The sequence below is a fragment of the Natator depressus genome, chromosome 2, assembly GCF_965152275.1.
Source record: "Natator depressus isolate rNatDep1 chromosome 2, rNatDep2.hap1, whole genome shotgun sequence".
In the NCBI taxonomy this organism is placed as follows: domain Eukaryota; kingdom Metazoa; phylum Chordata; order Testudines; family Cheloniidae; genus Natator; species Natator depressus.
Window position 1 is genome coordinate 265,304,191 of NC_134235.1, and position 19,499 is coordinate 265,323,689.

The 19,499-nt window shown below is 42.4% G+C and overlaps 1 protein-coding gene across 9 annotated transcripts in view; it reads left to right on the forward strand.

Moving 5' to 3' along the window:
- SMARCD3 (SWI/SNF related BAF chromatin remodeling complex subunit D3) overlaps positions 1-19,499 on the forward strand; it is a 245,590-nt gene that overhangs the window by 133,047 nt on the left and 93,044 nt on the right. For 8 of the 9 annotated variants that reach the window (XM_074946671.1, XM_074946669.1, XM_074946670.1 and 5 more), the window contains one exon: positions 9,743-9,865. The exons of the other annotated variant lie outside the window; for it this stretch is intronic. In XM_074946671.1, the coding sequence (XP_074802772.1) occupies positions 9,743-9,865 (123 nt within the window). The remainder of the gene's footprint in view (positions 1-9,742; positions 9,866-19,499) is intronic. 9 annotated transcript variants of the gene reach the window in all.

Sequence of the window (19,499 nt, forward strand, 5' to 3'; positions counted from 1 at the left end):
GTGCTGGGTTATCATCCAAGACTGTTATAACATGAAATATATGGCAAAATGTGGGTAAACAGAACAGGTGACATACAATTCTCCATGAAGGAGTTTAATCACAAATTTAATTAACGCATCATTTTTTTAACGAGCATCATCAGCATGGAAGCATGTCCTCTGGAATGGTGGCCGAAGGATGAAGGGACATATGAATATTTAGCATATCTGGCACATAAATACCTTGCAACGCTGGCTACAAAAGTACCATGCAAATGCCTGTTCTCACTAAATTAAAAGGAACAGTCACAAGAGTGAAATGTCTGCCAGCTGCATGGAAACTATTTAAAAACGCCATAACAGAAGCTCAAACTAAATGTATATCCTTAACTGTGGGGGGGAGTGGAGGGGAAGGACAAAAAATGCCACATTTGTTCAACAAGAGAGTACAAGCAGTTGGAGGCAAAAAGGCATCCTTTAAAAAGTGGAAGTCAGATCCTACTGAGAAAAATAGAAAGGAGCATAAGTTCTGGCAAGTCAAGTGTAAACGTATAATTAGGCAGGCCAAAAAAGAATTTGAAGAGCAACAAGCAGAAGGCACAAAAACTAACAGCAAATTTTTTTTAAAGTACCTCAGAATCAGGAAACCTGCCAAACAATCGGTGGGGCCACTGGATGATCAAGGTTTTGAAGGAGCTCTCAAGGAAGGCAATGCTGTTACAGAGAAACTAAATGAATTCTTTGCATCGATCTTCACTGCAGAGGATGTGATAGAGATTCCCACACCCAAGCCACTCTTTTTAGGTGACAAATCTGAGGAACTGTCCCAGATTGAGGTGTCAGCAGAGGAAGTTTTGGAAAAAATTGATAAATTAAACAGTAACATGTCACAAGTACAAGATGGTATTCACCCGGGAGTTCTGAAGGAACCTAAATCTAAAACAGCAGAACTTCTGATTATAATATGTAACCTATCGCTTAAATCAGAATCTGTACCAGACAACTGGTAAATAGCTAAAGTGATGCTGCTTTTTAGAAAAAGGCTCCAGAGACAATCCTGGCAATTACATGCTAATAAGCCTAACTTCAGTAACAGGCAAATTGGTTGAAGCTATAGTAAAGAACAGAATTATCAGACCCATAGACGAACACAATTTATTGGGGAAGACTCAACACAACTTTTGTAAAGGGAAATCATGCCTCACCAATCTGTTAGAATTCTTTGAAGGGGTAAACAAACATGTGGACAAGGGTGATCAAGGAATAAACAATGGAGTGGCAAAATTTGCAGACGATAGAAAATTACTCAAGGTAGTTAAGTCCAAAACAGACTGCAAAGAGTTACAAAGGATCTCACAAAACTGGGGACCAAAATGGCAGATGAAATTCAGTGCTGCTAAGTGCCAAGTAATGCATATTGAAAAACATAACCCCAGCTATACATACAAAATGAAAGGCTTTAAATTAGCTGTTAGCACTCAAGAAAATGATCTTGGAGTCACTGTGGATAATTCTCTGAAAACATCCAATTAGTATGCAGCGGCAGTCAAAAGAAAACTAACAAATGTTAGGAACCATTAGAAAAGGGTTAGCTAATAAGACAGAAAATATCATAATTCCACTATATAAATCCCTGGTATGCCCACACCTTGAACACTGCGTGCAGTTATGGTCACCCCATCTCAAAAAACATATATTAGAAATCAAAAAAGTATAGAGAAGTGCAACAAAAATGATTAGGGGTATGGAAGAGATTCCATGCAAAGAGAGATTACAAAGACTGGGACTGTTCATCTTGGAAAAGAGATGATAGAGGTCTAAAAAATCATAACTAGTGTCGAGAAAGTGAATAAAGAAGTGTTATTTACCCCTTAACATAACACAAGAACCAGGGGTCACCCACTGAAATTAATAGGCAGCAGGTTTAAAACAAACATAAGGAAGTACTTCTTCAGAAAACACAGAGGCAGTCTGTGGAACTCATTGTCAGGGGATGCTGTGAAGGCCACCAGTATAACTTGGCTCAAAAAAGAATTAAGTCAGTTCATGGAAAATAGTCTATCAATGGCTTTCAGCCAAGGTGGTCAGGGACTCAGCCCCATGCGTCAGGTATCCTTAAACCTCCAATTGCCAGAAGCTGGCCGTGGATGATAGGATGGATCACTCAAAATTGATCTGTTCTGTTCATTCCCTCTGAAACATCTGGCACTGGCCACTGTTGGAAGACAGGATACTGGGCTAGATGGGCCACTGGTCTGACCCAGTATGGCCATTCTTACGTTCATGAGTCTTCCCAAAGTACCTAGCAGTAGCAGCCAGGAATATATGTTTAATCATTATAAGGGTTCACTGCTCAGAATGTGTGACTAGCTGTTCAGTAAATCTGCTCTCTATTCCAGTTGTTGAGTCCTATGATTTGCTGGAACAAGTTTATTTTTATACCACTGAGACTCTCTCTTTCCTAAAGGCAGTTCTTGGCTCAATCTGCAAATCCAGACAGATCAAGAAATTCAAAACAATCAATCTGGTTAGATCTTTGTCTCATCAAACCATGAGCTATTACTTCAAATTTCTAGAGTTCATGGGATTGTGTACCCAGGTCACTCCATTTGCTAGGCCTTGAGTAAAACCTCTACAAATTTGAGGCCTGTGCCTCAAACACCAACTTCCATTTGGTAATTTACCATTCCGATTCAAAGCTTTCTAGTGGTGGATAATCCCAGAATATGGGTGCAAAATGGTGCTCCTCACTATTCCCTCCCCATTGAAAGTGAAAGTGTGGTACACACTTTAGACATGCGTTGAGGAGCAAACCAAGACCAACTCAGTATTCAAGTTCTGTGGAATCCCGGGAAGGCCAAATTGCATATAAATGTGTTGGAGTTAAGAAACATTTGTTTAGCTCTCAAACATCCTTCTACATGTGGGAAACTGAGTTCTACCATAATTAAACATATCCTAATATTCAGGTGTTGACAGGTAATACCACATTTATATACTGTCTCAACCATCAAGGAGGAACTCACTCTCATCTGGAATATCAGGAGGCAGTTAGGGAGTGAAGCATCCATCATCCAGTGTTGCCAATGGCCAAGCATCACCAAGCGAACAACACTTTAGCAGGTAATCCAAGCCAAAATGCAATTCCCAGCACTTGTGGTCTCTGAAGACTGAGATAATGGCTATATTTTTACACACGTGAGGACAACCAAAGGCTTACCTCCTTTGCAGTGAGGGAAAATGCAGTGTTCTCTAATCTATTCCTGGGGTGCTCAGAGTATGGAGCCCTGACTGAAGCCTTTCTTCTGGGTGGGAGCAGGGATTCCTACGTGTCTTTCTTCCAGTGTCACTTATCCCAAGAGTGTCATGATTTTAAGAAGGGACAGAGCTCATATAATATTAATAGCTGCAGCCTTGGGCTCAGATCTTTTGGCATTGACATTAAAGCCTCCAGTTCATCTGCCATTTCCTACAGATCTCCTGTCACATTGCCAGAGACAAATCTTGCCTTCAGATCTGAGCTCTCTGACCCTGACAGTTTGGATGATTGCACTTTGTTCAATTCTAATAATGATTTTCTTGAGCGGTCCATTGAATTTCAACATGGAAAACTTTACAGTGAAGTGGAAAATATTTTTCCGCATGAGTCTCTGTCAAAAGTATTTCATTTTTGGCTGCTGCAGTCCCTAATACTCTGTTCTGTTGTTTGATTCTAAAAGAATCTGGATCTATTTTGGGTACTTGATGTGGTCATGTTTAGGGGTCCCAGTCCTGGACCACTACCCTGAACAAGCACAGAACCGAGAGCTGGTCCCTGTTCCAGAGAGCTTACACTCTTAAAACAAGCGACAGCAGGTGGATACAGACAGATGAGGAGCACAAGGCTAGAATGAGGCATTATTGATCAGCTTGCTAGGACATGGTCTCAGCAGACCAGCTGCCTAACAGTTGTCAAGCTTTTTTGTAGTTATCATGGCAAAGGGGAGTTTTAAGAAGAGATTTGGTGGGATTGTATTACTAAAGTTAATCTGGCAGCTGTGTTATACCAGCTCATCATGCTTCTATTCCCAGATCTTCAGTTCTTGCATACCCAGTGATGTAAAGGTTTTAAAGAAATCTTGCATGTAGTTTCATCTGTTTGTAAGCTTCCATCACCTTTGAGCTCAAATTGTGTGCCACAAAACTTCTGGAATGACTTTATTAAGATCCTTGTGCATACTTCCTGGTCCACCTCCTTGTGAAGCATATGGCAGAGACAGTGAATTACGAATCCTGATGACGGACACTCCTTTATGGGGTGAACATGGTATTGCATCCACCTCCTAAATTCCTGCTCAAGACTTTGATTAAAATCTGTGAACTTCCCTATTCTTTTTTTTCCAAAACCCCATATTTTTACCAGGAGAAGCAAAATATTCTAGATGTAACATTAACTAGATGTTAGAGGAGTTCTCAGTGACTATCTAGGTAGAACAAAATTTATAAGCCCTCCCAATTTTTTTGTAGTTTATATAAGAAACCGAGGAAAGAAACATCTGCTGCTCAGATTGTCAAAATGGATTAGATTTTGCATTCAGACTTGTTATAATCTAGTGGGTGTTTCAGTACCTGAATGTCGAAGAACACATTATAACATGTATACTAAGGTAACAGACATGACAGAAATAGTTTAGATAGGTAAAGGAGGTCTAACGGGGCTTCTGCAGAATGTCTGAGAGACAGTTCTCTCACAGAGCTATTTAAGAACATAAGAACGGCCATACTGGGTAAGACCAAAGGTCCATCTAGCCCAGTATCCTGTCTTCTGACAGTGGCCAATGCCAGGTGCTTCAGAGGGAATGAACAGAAGAGGTAATCATCAAGTGATCCATCATCCCCTGTCACCCATTCCCAGCTTCTGGCAAACAGAGGCTAAGGACACCATCCCTTCTCATCCTGGCTAATAGCCATTGATGGACCTTTCCTCTATTTAGCTAGTTCTTTTTTGAACTCTCTTATAATCTTGGTCTTCACAACATCCTCTAGCAAAGAGTTCCACAGGTTGACTGTGCATAGTGTGAAGAAATATTTCCTTTTGTGTTAAATCTGCTGCCTATTAATTTCATTTGGTGACCCCTAGTTTTTGTGTTATGAGAAGGAGTAAATAACACTTCCTTATTTACTTTCTCCATACCAGTCATGATTTTATAAACCTCTATCATATCCCCCCTTAGTCATTCCTTTTCCAAGTTGAAGAGTCCCAGTCTTATTAATCTCTCCTCATATGGAAGCTGTTCCGTACCCCTAATCATTTTTGTTGCCATTTTCTGGACCTTTTCCAATTCCAATATATCTTTTTTGAGATGGGGCGACCACATCTTCACACAGTATTCAAGTTGTGGGTGTACCATGGATTTATATAGAGGCAATATGATATTTTCTGTCTTCTTATCTATCCCTTTCCTAATGATGTCCAACATTCTGTTAGCTTTTTTGATTGCCGATGCACATTGAGTGGATGTTTTCAGAGAACTGTATACACTGACTCCAAGATCTCTTTCTTGAGTGGTAAAAGCTAATTTAGATCCCATCATTTTGTATGGGTAGTTGGGATTATGTTTTCCAATGTGCATTACTTTGCATTTATCAACATTGAATTTCATCTTTCATTTTGTTGCCCAATCACCCAGTTTTGAGAGATCCCTCTGTAACTCTTCACAGTCTGCTTTGGACTTACCTATCTTGAGTTATAGTTAACTACCTAAATTACAAGGCTGCTGCTACTTGGAATTCTGTCCATGCAGTTATTCTATTCAATATTATTCTCATCTTAGCAGAGAAGGTGGTATACTGGTTCAGAAAATGGTCCATTCTAGTCCAGTATTTGGACTCAGATAGACTCAGTACCAACTACTTCAGATGAAGGTATAAGAAAACCTGCGGTAGGCAGCTGTTGGATAACCTGCTTCCAAAGACAGTTTTCTCCTAATCCTCTCTAGTTAGAGGTTGGCTTATGCCCTGAAGCAGGAGGTTTTAGGTCCCTTCCAACACCCTTGTTTTTTTAATAAATCTTACAATCATAACTGTTATCAGGCCTCCCTCTCCAACTTAAGTAATCATAGCCAAAATATACAGCGTTAGCTCCTTGACTCTCTCCCGATAACTCTGCCACTCCAGGCACCTAAAATATTTTTTCCTGTTCTTCACCAAACTCCATCCACTTTTTCAATATCTCTTTGGCAGTAATGTACTCAGAATAAAACCAGTATTCCAGGTTAAGTTGCATCAGGGACATATAGAGAGGGACAGTCCTGGCCAGGGACATGAGGTTTCTGTAGCCCACAATGACGTTGGCATTTTTTTTCTTTTTGGCCATGTTGCACTACAGCTTCATCAGATAGGTAGATGGATTGGGGCCCTAGGATTCAATCCTCATGGTAGACACAGTGCAAGAGGTACCAGGCATTGCTCCCACTATCAGACGCAGAGGTGGAGGATTAACTCAGGATGTCCCAGACCCTAGCCCTTCTCTGATATTGGATATAATGTTGAGGGGCTGAAAGAGAGGGTCAGTTCCAATTCTAAAATGATAGATTCTAAACCCAGAAGGAACCACTATGATCCTCTAATCTGTCCTCCTGCATAACACAGGCCATAGAGTTTCCACAAAATAATTCCTCTTTGAACTAGAACATATATTTTGGAAAAACATCCAGTCTTGATTTAAGCCCACATGATATGGGCTTATGAAGTCAGGCACCTGTATCATAGAATCGTAGGACTGGAAGGGACCTTGATAGATTATCTAGTCCAGTCCCCTGCACTCATGGCAAGACTAAGTATTATCTAGACCGTCCATGACAGGTGTTTGTCCAACCTTCTCTTAAAAATCTCCAATGATGGCGATTCCACAATCTCCCTAGGCAATTTATTCCAGTATTTAACCACCTTGACAGGAAGTTTTTCCTAATGTCCAACCTAAACCACCTTTGCTGCAATTTAAGTCTATTGCTTGTCTAGTCCTATCCTCAGCGCGTAGGCAACTGGTAACTGCCGATGGGGGAGGCACAATGGCAGCCTCCCCCCTTGCCACCACAGTCACGGTCAACTTCCTGGTGGCTGCCAAGGCACCTTCCAGCAACACCCTCTTGACCACAGCTGCCCAGTTCCCCACTCCTTCCCTTTGCTCCTGGTCCCTGCTGCCTTCTCCGGACCCTCAATCCCCCTGGCGTGGCCTATGCCTCAGAGATTAAGGAGAATAGTTTTTTTTCTTCCTCCTTGTAACAACCTTTTATGTGCTTGAAAACTGTTATCATGTCCCCTGTCATTCTTCTCTTCTCCAGACTAAACAAACCCTGTTTTTTTCAGTCTTCCCTCATAGATCATTTTGTATTCTCTAAAGCACTTGCAACCCCTCCCAGCTTGGTATCATCCACAGACTTTATTAGTGTACTTTTCATGTCATTATCTAAACCATTGATGGGGCTCCTGGGTGTTCCCAGTGCAGTGTGTGCTGCTGCTGTGGTGGAGTGGGTGTGGCTCATCAGAATGTTCATGTTCAGTTATTATTTACATGTTGCTAACATTTTCCTGAAGAATGTCAGATAAGAGAAATGACAATTTTAAGTAGTCTATATCACAGCTAAACATGAATGGAGTTTAATGGGACAAAGAAAAGGTACTTCTCTGGCTCCAGGCCTTATGAGCAAGTCATGAGGCTCTGCCACACATCATATACAGTGCAAGGGAATGAATTAGGGGGACTCAGGGCTCAGCCCCAACCAAACAATGGCACAGGATGGATGAGGGGATGCCAGGGTTTGTGGAACATATGACTTGAATGGTTGAATTAATGAGTGTTCTCCTACATTGCAAGACCTGGAATGATGAGCTGGCCTGGAACTAGAGGAATGGCAGAAATAAAGATTTGGGCAGGGTTAGTGGCACAGTCCAGTCTTTGTTATGGTATTTCTGTAACAGCAACTGATTGGAGGCCTGAAGCAGGCAAAGGCAGGAGTTACTTCCTGTGAAATGAACCTGTTTGTACCAGATATGCTGTATGCTGAAACACCTGTCAGAAAGTGTAGTAATGTATAAACTTTGGCCTGGTAGTAATGCCTTCTAGGCCCATGCTATCCATTTCCCATCTATTTGTGTGATATACTAAATCCAAACTGTATAACCCAGATTATAAACAGTAACAGGTAGCAAATATTGGCCAAGTTGCGTTTACTGCTGTAGTACAGAAATATTTTAGCTGTTAAATATTTTTGCTGCTTAGTTGAGAGCTGGGGTGAGTATTAGAAATGGACAAGAAGTCTCAAGAGAGACTAAACTAGGAATTGTTTACTTGTGGCACCTTAGAGACTAACAAATTTATTTGAGCATAAGCTTTCGTGAGCTACAGCTCACTTCATCGGATGCAACTGTAGTTCATGAAAGCTTATGCTCAAATAAATTGGTTAGTCCCTAAGGTGCCACAAGTACTCCTTTTCTTTTTGCGAATACAGACTAACACGGCTGCTACTCTGAAACCTAAGAATTGTTTGTAACCCATTTCTTCTTTGGGCTTGTCTGTACATGGAGTTGTTCCTGAATAATTGTTCCTAATTTACTCCATGTCTGGACTCACTTATTCAAGTGTTTTGTTTAACCCAACTGGTCAGGCACAGTTAATCAGGAACATCTCCAAGTCTTAAAATGCTACCTGCCTCACAATTATCCACAAATCAGGTATTGCCAGGAGTAGATAGTCTGTGACCAAGCTCTAAGAGTATTTCTACACTGGGAAAATACATCACATTAGAAAATGTGCTGACTAATGTGATATTAAACACAACTTAACATCTAGTATAGGAAGGGCTAGTCAAGTTTAAAAACAAATTTGCTGGTCATGGTTAATCATAGGGTCCAGTGAACAAATTTTAAAACCCAACTCATCCTTGTCTGCACTAGGTGCTAAGTCATGTTTAACAGCATGTTAGCTTACCCATTTTCTTGTGCTGCATTTTCCCAGTGTAGAACACATCCCAGGAGGAAAATCATATGCCTATGGAACCAGGTTCTTCTTATCAAGTGGGGACGTTGGGTGTGGGGTGTTGCATACCCCATCAACTCCACGGAGTCCCCTGTGCAGTAGCATGGAATGGGGACCATATGCAGGCAGGGAGTGGGGAACTGCTACAAAGGTTCTGCTGAAGGACTTGTGGAACCAGTTCCAGTCGTCGGCTCTGCAGCCTAAGGGGAGGACCCTGCCAAGCATCCAGCTCACTTGTTCAAATCTCTCTTTTCTCTCTCTCTTTTTCTGTGTCCCTCTTTCTTGTCTCCCTCTCTTCATGCCCTACTCCTTGCCAGCTCCTCTTAGAGCTTTTCTAGACTAGGAAAAGATATGTTTTTAAAAAATGTGTTAGCTAGTATAGCTAGCCATAGTATAAGCAGGACAAGTTGCATGTTAACACTTGTTAGCTGGTCATATTGAAGACTCTGGAGGAGCCTGGGGTTCATCTCAGCTGGCTAACACCTTAACCTACAACTTGCCCAGTGTATACTAGGGTTTTAAAAAGTGTAAGGTAACACACTTGTTTTTAAAAATGCCTTTCCTCTAGTGTAGAAAGACCCTAGTTTAAACAAAGACAAATCTAAAATGCTTTGTATTGCCTAGAGACAATCACTTCTGCTAAGCAAACCCTCTCTCTAAGGTCTGGACAGATATAAGTATTACTGTTCCTGGAATATGATGAATTCCTTGCCTCCAGTGTTTGGATATTCCCTGCTTCCTCCTCAGATCCGGGAGTTGGTTCCTGAGTCCCAGGCCTACATGGACCTGTTAGCCTTTGAACGCAAACTGGACCAGACCATTATGAGGAAGCGGGTGGACATTCAGGAAGCCCTGAAGAGACCAATGAAGGTATGACATGGGAAATGGTACTATTGGTTGAATCAGGAAAAAGATCCTCAGTGTGATGTATTGGGCTGTGGAGCCATCTCACTCAAGAACTAGTGGAAGCTCCATTGATAGAGTAGGCTGACCAAGGCGCTTAAGAATACGTGGCGGGGAAACACCCTTCCTTGGAGGAGGACAAATTGAATGACTCAGTTCAGTAGTTCTCACCCATCTCTAATTTATGAGTCTTTACTATAGGAGGAAATCCTCCCTTTCATTTACAAATATTATTCTTTGAGGTTTTTAAGAAAAAAGAAGAATGGAGATAAGACAGTAGAGGTCTATTTAGCACATTAAATATACTGTTAAGAGTTCAGTTTAAGATTGGATTAAAAAGGAAATAAAATAATGAGAAATGTTAGTCAGAAAATAAATAATCTTGTAGGCCCTGATCCTGCAAAAACTTAAACACATACTTAGTCCCACATTGGACTACTCATGTGAGCAAAGTTAAGCATGTGAAAATTGTTTGCAGGATCGGACCCAAAGACAAGATCGTTCTCCAAATCCTCAGGCACCGCTCTTGTGTTATGCGTTATTTTTTCCTGCATTTGCCAGGTCACTGTGTTCATTATATAAATCTGCAGTGCTTAATTTGCTTGCTGATTTCCAGCTCCATAGGGTACTTCTTTTGGCCAGTGCAGATGCTGTTTGCCCATACCTCGTTCAGATTCCAAATCTCTTAGTATGAAGATTCTTGCATCTATAGGTCTGTCATGATGTAAAATCATTTTTATTATCTCATTATAATATGTCCAGAGGCCCAACTGAGATCAATGCTAGGCACTGTGTAGACACATTATAAATTTTTTTATACAATTTAAATACCTGAGGGAGACAAAAGGTAGGTAAAAGGAAGTACTATTATTCCTATTTTAAAAATGGGAAATGAGATAGATTAAATGACTAAGGCCTGATCTACCCATAAATCTTAGGTCAACCTAGCTACGTTGCTCAGGGCTGTGAAAAAATCCACCCCTTGTGCAACGTAGTTAGGTCAGTCTGATCCCCACTGTAGATGCATTTAGGTCAACAGAAGAATTCTGTGAACTAGCTACTTCCTCTTGGAGAGGTGAATTACCTATGTGAATGGAAAACCCCCTTCCAACAATGTAAGACGCATCTGTGCCACTGTAGCCTAGACATACCCTTGCACAGAGTCACACAAGAAATCTGTGGCAAAGCCAAGAATTGAGCCTAGTTCTCCTGGCCCACCCTTCCTCACATCATCCATGAAACATTTAGCAATATTGACAGTTAATGTGAAGCCCAGTGATGACAGTTTAACAGCTCTCAGTGCTGTTGTTTCAGGCTCTTTGCAGATTTAGGAAGGCAACATTTTATTGGTTTACAAGTTTATGGGCAGTAAGGTTTTAAGATTCTTTGCTAGATGTCAGTTAGTGTAAATTGACATCAACGAAGCTATGCCATTTTACACCAGGACATGACCCCATTTAAATTGTCCCCAGTTAAATTGACCCCATTTAAATTGACCCCAGTTAGTGTAAATTGACATCAACGAAGCTATGCCATTTTACACCAGGACATGACCGCATTTAAACAAAATGAAAGTATAGATACTCTTTGAAAAATATGCTATAAAGGGTGGATTTTGTGGCAAATTCCTCAACCATGAAACTGAGAAATACTGAAAGCTTTCTAGCAGAACTTTATAGGATCTGAAATGGGAAAGTACATAAAAACTAGAACTCTGCGGTTTCAGCAAACATTCTGTTAATTCCTGTTTGCTCATGTAGTTGCAGTTAGATTTCATTTCAAAAGAATAATCAGGTAGGTAGGTAGGTTTCTAATCTACCTCCAAACTCATGAATGATTGCTCAAATGCAACAGTCATGAAATTCAAAATCTGTCAAAACAAAACTGAGACCAGCAATTTTTGCCTGGTTTAGAGTATTCTTATTTATTTATTTATACATATTATTGCTGGAGCACCGGTGACAGCTATAGTGAAGGGTGTCCCAGCATTTCCATCCTAAATGCTGCTCTGAGTCACTTGTAACCCTGAGATATTCACCACAGAAGCTGCCATTTTCCAGACCTTGTCTGCCTGAAGATGAATTATTTAGAAGTTTTAGGGGAAATGGTTCAAACATTTTTGAATGAGTGGAGACTGGAAAACATACACTTACTCCATTAAAAAAATGCTTTGGTCTTTGTGAGCAGCTGTAGTGCTGAAAAAATGGCAGCTGTGGGGGTAGCTCAAATGGCAGGGGCAAGGCCTTGGGTTGGGGATGGGGGAATGCAAGCATTGAGCCACCTGCCAGCTTACTCTTCTGTTGGCAGAAACCCCAATCAGCTGTTGCCTTCTCCAGCCCTGATCCTGTTTCCTGTCATCTCTTTTTCTGTCTCTTGCTCTCTCTGCATTAGTGCATTACTATACCATGTCCATCACCATGGTGTCAACAGTGCCTCATCTTGCAGGCCAACATTCATGGAAGGCCACTTCTGTTTTAGTTCTTTTGTAAACAACCAGTTTAGCTGTCACAGGGCCTTAGGCCTCTGGGTGCATGTGTGCAATCTAGCATGCCTATAATAACCAGGGCTGGATTTCCAATTAGGCACAGTAGGCATGTGTCTAGGGGCGCCTTACCTCTCTAAAACTGCGTGCAACAGGGAGGTCAACTGTAGGCGGGAGGGCATTGAAGGTGCTGTGCCTAGGGGTGTGTAACCTGTAAATGCAGCCCTGTTAATAGCCCTCGTGACAAAGTTCCTGCTCTACCTTGGTGGGTCTTGCGCTTATTGGCAGATTTGCTCACCTTGGAGCTTCACCTCAGCTTGGCCGTTTTTCTGAACCCACAGTCCAGGTTGACTCCTCCTGTGTCTGACCAGGAGTTGGGAAGATTTGGCGGGAACCCGGGCCCACCCTCTACTCTGGGTTCCAGCCCAGGGCCCTGTGGAATGCAGCTGTCTAGAGTGCCTCCTGGAACAGCTGTGCGACAGCTACAACTCCCTGGGCTACTTCCCCATGGCCTCCTCCCAACACCTTCTTTATCCTCACCATAGGACCTTCCTCCTGGTGTCTGATAATGCTTGTACACCTCAGTCCTCCAACAGTCCACGTTCTCACTCTCAGCTCCTAGTGCCTCTTGCTCCCAGCTCCTCACACGCACACCACAAACTGAAGTGAGCTCCTTTTTAAAACCCAGGTGCCTTGATTAGCCTGCCATAATTGATTCTAGCAGCTTCTTGATTGGCTGCAGGTGTTCTAATCAGCCTGTCAGTCTTAATTGTCTCCAGAAGGTTCCTGATTGTTCTGGAACCTTCCTTGTTACCTTACCCAGGGAAAAGGGACCTACTTAACCTGGGGCTAATATATCAGCCTTCTATTACTCTCCTATAGCCGTCTGGCCCGACCCTGTCACACCCTTTAAAAGTGGGAGCTGTAGTTGCAGTTCTGTGAGTAGGGGAGCCTATGGGCCAACAGGAAGCCATATAGAAGGTTTTCTGCCTCCTACACAGGGACAGTGGGCATGAGAGACACAGGGTCAGGGAAGTTCTAGTGTGGGTCTTTACATAGCAGGCAGGAAGGGTATGGCCTCTTCTGTCCCAGCCGGTGGGAACTGGAGAAGACTTGGTGCTGTGGAGGCAGAGGGAGGGTGTGCGTGTTAGTACCAGTATTCTGAGTTTAGTTGCTCTTCTTTTAAAGTAAAGTTAGCCCTGAGCAAAGGAGAAGGTGGTTGATGGGATCTTTATTCCACTTTCATGGTTGGTATGGAGGTGATGTCCATGTCATAAATCCCAGTCATGTGAGAAATAAATGTATCATTCATCTTTGCCCACTTCAACTGGCCTCTGCCCATCACTCCATCTCCCCAGGACATGTTTTAACACTCCATACTGCTGAACATCTTCAAACAGCCGCCATTTAAAAAACAAACAAAATCTCAACTGGACAGTGAAATGTTTCTTTCAGACCTTCTCCTTGAGATGTGGAGTTCCCCTCACAAAATTGTGTACGGCTGAGGGTCAGGACAGGAAGATCCAGTCCTGCAGTGGTGTTGGATTTTCTGTACATACAGATTTGCTGATTTTAAAGACAAGTATATCAAGCAGTCTTGTGGAGTTAGAAATTAGAGCTCTATTCCATTGAAAAGAAGATATTCCCAGCTTCTCAGTGGAACATATAGCACTTACTTCCTACTCTGGAACTTCCCAGGGGCAGCAAACTCTAGCGTCATGGCTCTTTTAGGTACAGAAAAGCAAATAATGTGTAGAGATTTTTAAAGGCTTCATCTGAGTCCTTCTGAGGTTCAAGTATTGGGCCCAATTCTGTACCCATTGAAGTAAAAAATACAGAATCGGGGCCATGGGTGTTTTTGGCTACACAATCAGAAGAATACAAAAGTAGTCCTCATAAATATATGCATCTTAGGAAGGTGCAAGAAACCCTAGTAGATGGCTATGGGATAAGTTTCTTCCTAACTGTCAATAGTCAGAGTTGGCTTATGGTCTGAAACAGAAGGGTTTAATATTCCTTCCAAAACTCTTGTTTGTTTAAAAATATATTTATGGGTATAATTCTGGATATTCTTTGTATTCATATGAATGTCTTCTCCCTTTTTCTGTCTGGCTAAGCTCTTGGCCTCAGTACCAGAAGCATAACAAGATCCAATGGCTGCAAGTTGAAGCTAGACAAATTCAGACTGGAAATAATGTGCAAATTTTTAAGAGTGAGAGAAATTTACCATTGGAACAATTTGTCTAGGGATGTAGTTGACTTTCCATTACTTGAAATCTTCAAGTCAAGATCAGTTATCTTTCTGAGATATGCTCTTGTTCAACCAGAGATTCTGGCCTATCTTGTACATCAGGTCAGGCTAGATGATTATAATGGTCCCTTCAGGTAGTAAAAGCTGCATATCTTTTAATCTATATCATGTGGCAATGAATTCTACAGACTAATTGTACATTGTATAATATACTTGAAAAAATATTTCCTTTTGTGACTTTTGAGTCTGCTGCCTTTCAGCTTCATTGAATGTCACTTATTCTTGCATTGTGGACTGGGAGTTTCTGGTCTCCCTGTCTACCTTCTAGATTCATAGTCTCCGGGGCCAGAAGGGACCATTATGACGGGGTGCTGGAACAATTTGTATAATCTTTTTCAGAGTCACTGCATCCCAGGATAGAGTCCCCCATTGTGTAAATATGGTCTGCATTCATTGTAGGCCATTTTCTAGACTATTATTTTATGTATTTTTATTTTGTGTGTGCTAGAACAGGGGTTCTCACAAGAAAAATTTTGGTGGCCTCAGAATGTGGCCATCAACTCTTGCTGCTGGCCGCTCTGACAATTTTTCCTAAAATACTTAATTAACTTTAAGAAAAACAAATAAATATACACATATAAGTGTCCAAATCATTATAATTTATTTATGTAATTTTTTCAGACTCAATAATAAGAGTAATGTACAGTTGTCTCTATTCTTTACTGGACCTAAACAGAATAGAAACACAGACAAGGTGCTTCACACATTCTTGTTTTTTTGTTGTTTCTTTTGGTTTTTGGTTGTTATTTTTTTTTTAAGACTTGCTAGCTAGTAAGTCTGCTGCTGCAAAAAGTAATATTTGTATGTTTGTTAGTATCACTTTTCACAGCAGACTTACTCAGCCCTGGCAAGCCAGGGGACAAATTAAGTCCTGGATGTGGAGGTGGGTTAGGAGACAATGGGGGCCAGAGATGATGAGGGGCTAGATGGGGGACTGGGGAGGCGGTGGAGGTCAGGGGCAATGTGTGGTGGTAGTGAGCCAAAGGCTGGCATCCAGGGCCAGAGGCCATCACCCTAGGGCTGAAGCCTGATCCTCACTGCACCCAGAAAAGTGGGGAACTCACTGGCTGCCTGCTCCTCTGGCATTTGTGGCTCTGGAGGGGGCAGAGCCCACTGCTTTGTCCCCCCTTCAGTCATTGCGCAGGAGGCTGTGGCCACAAGAAAAGCCCCTGGTGGCTGCATTTGAGAAACACTATGCTAGAAGTCTAAATACTAAGGTGGGTGAGCTAGAGGAGTGCCTGGCATTAAATGAGAATATTGCTATAATAGGAATTGCAGAAACTTGATGGAATAAGGATAATCAATGGAACATGGTAATACCAGGGTACAAAATATATAGGAATGACTGAATAGGTCATGCTAGTTGGGGAGTGGCATTATGTGTGGAAAAAAATATAGAGTCAAAGTAAAAATATTAAATGAATCAAGCCATACCATAGAATCTGTATGGATAAAAATTCCACGCTTGAACAATAAAAGTATAGCAGTAGGAATATACTACCAACCACGTGACCTGGACGGTGATAGTGATTGTGAAATGCACAGGGACAGTACAGAGGCTACAAAGGCAAAAAATCCAATAATAAATGGGGATTTCAACCTGTGTTCCCTGTAATCTGTGTGTTTGGGCAGCCGTGCAGGAGAGATTCAATTGCCACGCAGCTGATTAGCAGAGCGCGCATAGCCGGCAGCATACGCTCAAGTGCCCTGACCCCCACGTTGCTCCACCCTGCAGCTGCTCTTGGGACCCTCCTGCTGGCTGTGCAGCATAGGGTGTGTGTGGAGGGGGTAGGGTGCTGATGTAAGGGTTTCCCCCTCCCCCCGCCCTTGTATCCCATCTCTGCAGAGCAGGGCAGAGGGGACAGCCTGGCTCAGGAGGACTGAGAGCTGCAGTCTGAATGGTGAATGGCTGAGTCCCTTTCTTAAAGAGACAGTGCACTCTTTCTGCGATTTCCCCAGCAGCCAGCTCACGCACGTCTCTGTGTGTGTGTCTCTCTCTCACACTCACACTCTCTGTCACTCTCACTCTCCTCCCTTCCCCCTGCCCATGTACCCCATCTCCACATAAATGAACACAATATGTTGAGGAAAAGTCAACATGGCTTTTGAAAAGGAAATCATGGCTCAGCAATCTGTTAGAATTCTTTGAGGATGCCAACCAGTATTTGGACAAAGGTGATGGAGTGGATATAGTGTACTTGGACTTTCAGAAAGCCTTTGACAGGTCCCACACTAAAGCCTCTTAAGTAAAGTAAGCTGTCATGGGATAAGAGGGAAGGTCCTCTTATGGATCAGTAACTGGTTAAAAGGTAGGAAACAAAGAGTAGGGATAAACAGTCAGTTTTCACAATGGAGAGAGGAAAATAGCAGGGGTCCTCCAAGGATTCATAAATTATCTGGAAAAAAGGATAAACAGTGAGGTGGCAGAATTTGCAGATGATACAAAATTACTCAAGATAGTTAAGTCCAAAGCTGACTGCAAAGAGTTACAACTGGATTTCACTAAACTGGGTGACTAAACTGGCAGGTGAAATTTGATGTTGATAAATGTTAAGTAACACACATTGGAAAACATCATCCCACCAATACATACAAAATGACAGGGTCTAAATTAGCTGTTACCACTCAAGAAAAGATCTTGGAGTCATCATGCTTAATTCCCTGAAAACATCCACTCAATGTGCAGCAGCAGCAATAAAGTGAACAGAATGTTAGGAACCATTAGGAAAGGGAGAGGTAATCAGACAGAAAATATCATAATGTCACGACATTAATCCATGGTATGTCACACCTTGAATACTGTGTGCAGTTCTGGTTGCCTCATCTCAAAAAAGATGTATTAGAATGGAAAAAGGTGCTGAGAAGGGCAACAAAAATGATTAGGGGTCTGGGACAGCTTCCATATGAGGAGAGATTAAAAAGTCTGAGACTGTTCATCTTAGAAATGAGATGACTAAGGGGAGATATGAGAGAGGTCTATAAAATCATGAATGGTGTGGAGAAAGTGAATAGGGAACGTTATTTACCCCTTCACCAAACACAGGAGCTAGGTGTCACCTGATAAAATTAATAAACAGCAGGCTTAAAATGAACAAAAGGAGAAAAATGCACAGTCAAGCTGTGGAACTCGTTGCTATGGGATATTGTGAAGGCCAAAAATATAACTGGATTAAAAAAAATAATTAGGTGAGTTCATGGAGGATAGTTCCATCAAGGGCTGTTAGCCAAGATGGTCAGGAACACAACCCCATGCTCTGTGTGTCCCTGAACCTCCAACTGCAAAAAACTGGGACAGGACAACAGGTGATGTATCACTTGAAATCACCCTGTTCTATTAGAATCATAGAATAACAGAGTTGGAAGGGACCTCTGGAGGCCATCTAGTCCAACCCCCTCCCCAGAGCAGAACCAATCCCAACTAAATCATCCCAGCCAGGGCTTTGTCAAGCCTGACCTTAAAAACTTCTAAGGAAGGGGATTCCACCACCTCCCTAGGTAACGCATTCCAGTGTTTCACCACCCTCCTAGTGAAAAAGTTTTTCCTAATATCCAACCTAAATCTCCCCCACTGCAACTTGAGACCATTACTCCTTGTCATCTGCTATCACTGAGAATAGTCTAGATCCATCTTCTTTGGATCCACCTTTCAGGTAGTTAAAAGCAGCTATCAAATCCCCCCTCATTCTTCTCTTCCGTAGACTAAACAATCCCAGTTCCCTCAGCCTCTCCTCATAAGTCATGTGCTCCAGCCCCCTAATCATTTTTGTTGCCCTTCGCTGGACTTTCTCAAATTTCTCCACATCCTTCTTGTAGTGTGGGGCCCAAAACTGGACACAGTACTCCAGATGAGGCCTCACCAGTGTCGAATAGAGGGGAACGATCACGTCCCTCGATCTGCTGGCAGTGCCCCTACTTATACATCCCAAAATGCCATTGGCCTTCTTGGCAACAAGGGCACACTGTTGACTCATATCCAGCTTCTTGTCCACTGTAACCCCTAGGTCCTTCTCTGCAGAACTGCTGCCGAGCCATTCGGTCCCTAGTCTGTAGCGCTGCATGGGATTCTTCCGTCCTAAGTGCAGGACTCTGCACTTGTCCTTGTTGAACCTCATCAGATTTCTTTTGGCCCAATCCTCCAATTTGTCTAGGTCCCTCTGTATCCTATCCCTACCCTCCAGTGTATCTACCACTCCTCCCAGTTTAGTGTCATCCGCAAACTTGCTGAGGGTGCAATCCACACCATTCTCTAGATCATTAATGAAGATATTGAACAAAACCAGCCCCAGGACCAACCCTTGGGGCACTCCGCTAGATACCGGCTGCCAACTAGACATGGAGCCATTGATCACCACCCATTGAGCCTGACAATCTAGCCAACTTTCTACCCACTTTGTAGTGCATCCATCCAGCCCATACTTCTTTAACTTGCTGACAAGAATACTGTGGGAGACTGTGTCAAAAGCTTTGCTAAAGTCGAGGAATAACACGTCCACTGCTTCCCCTTCATCCACAGAACCAGTTATCTCATCATAGAAGGCAATTAGATTAGTCAGGCATGACTTTCCCTTGGTGAATCCATGCTGACTGTTCCTGATCACTTTCCTCTCGTCTAAGTGCTTCAGAATTGATTCCTTGAGGACATGCTCCATGATTTTTCTGGGGACTGAGGTGAGGCTGACTGGCCTGTAGTTCCCAGGATCCTCCTTCTTCCCTTTTTTAAAGATGGGCACTACATTAGCCTTTTTCCAGTCTTCCAGGACTTCCCCCAATCGCCATGAGTTTTCAAAGATAATGGCCAATGGCTCTGC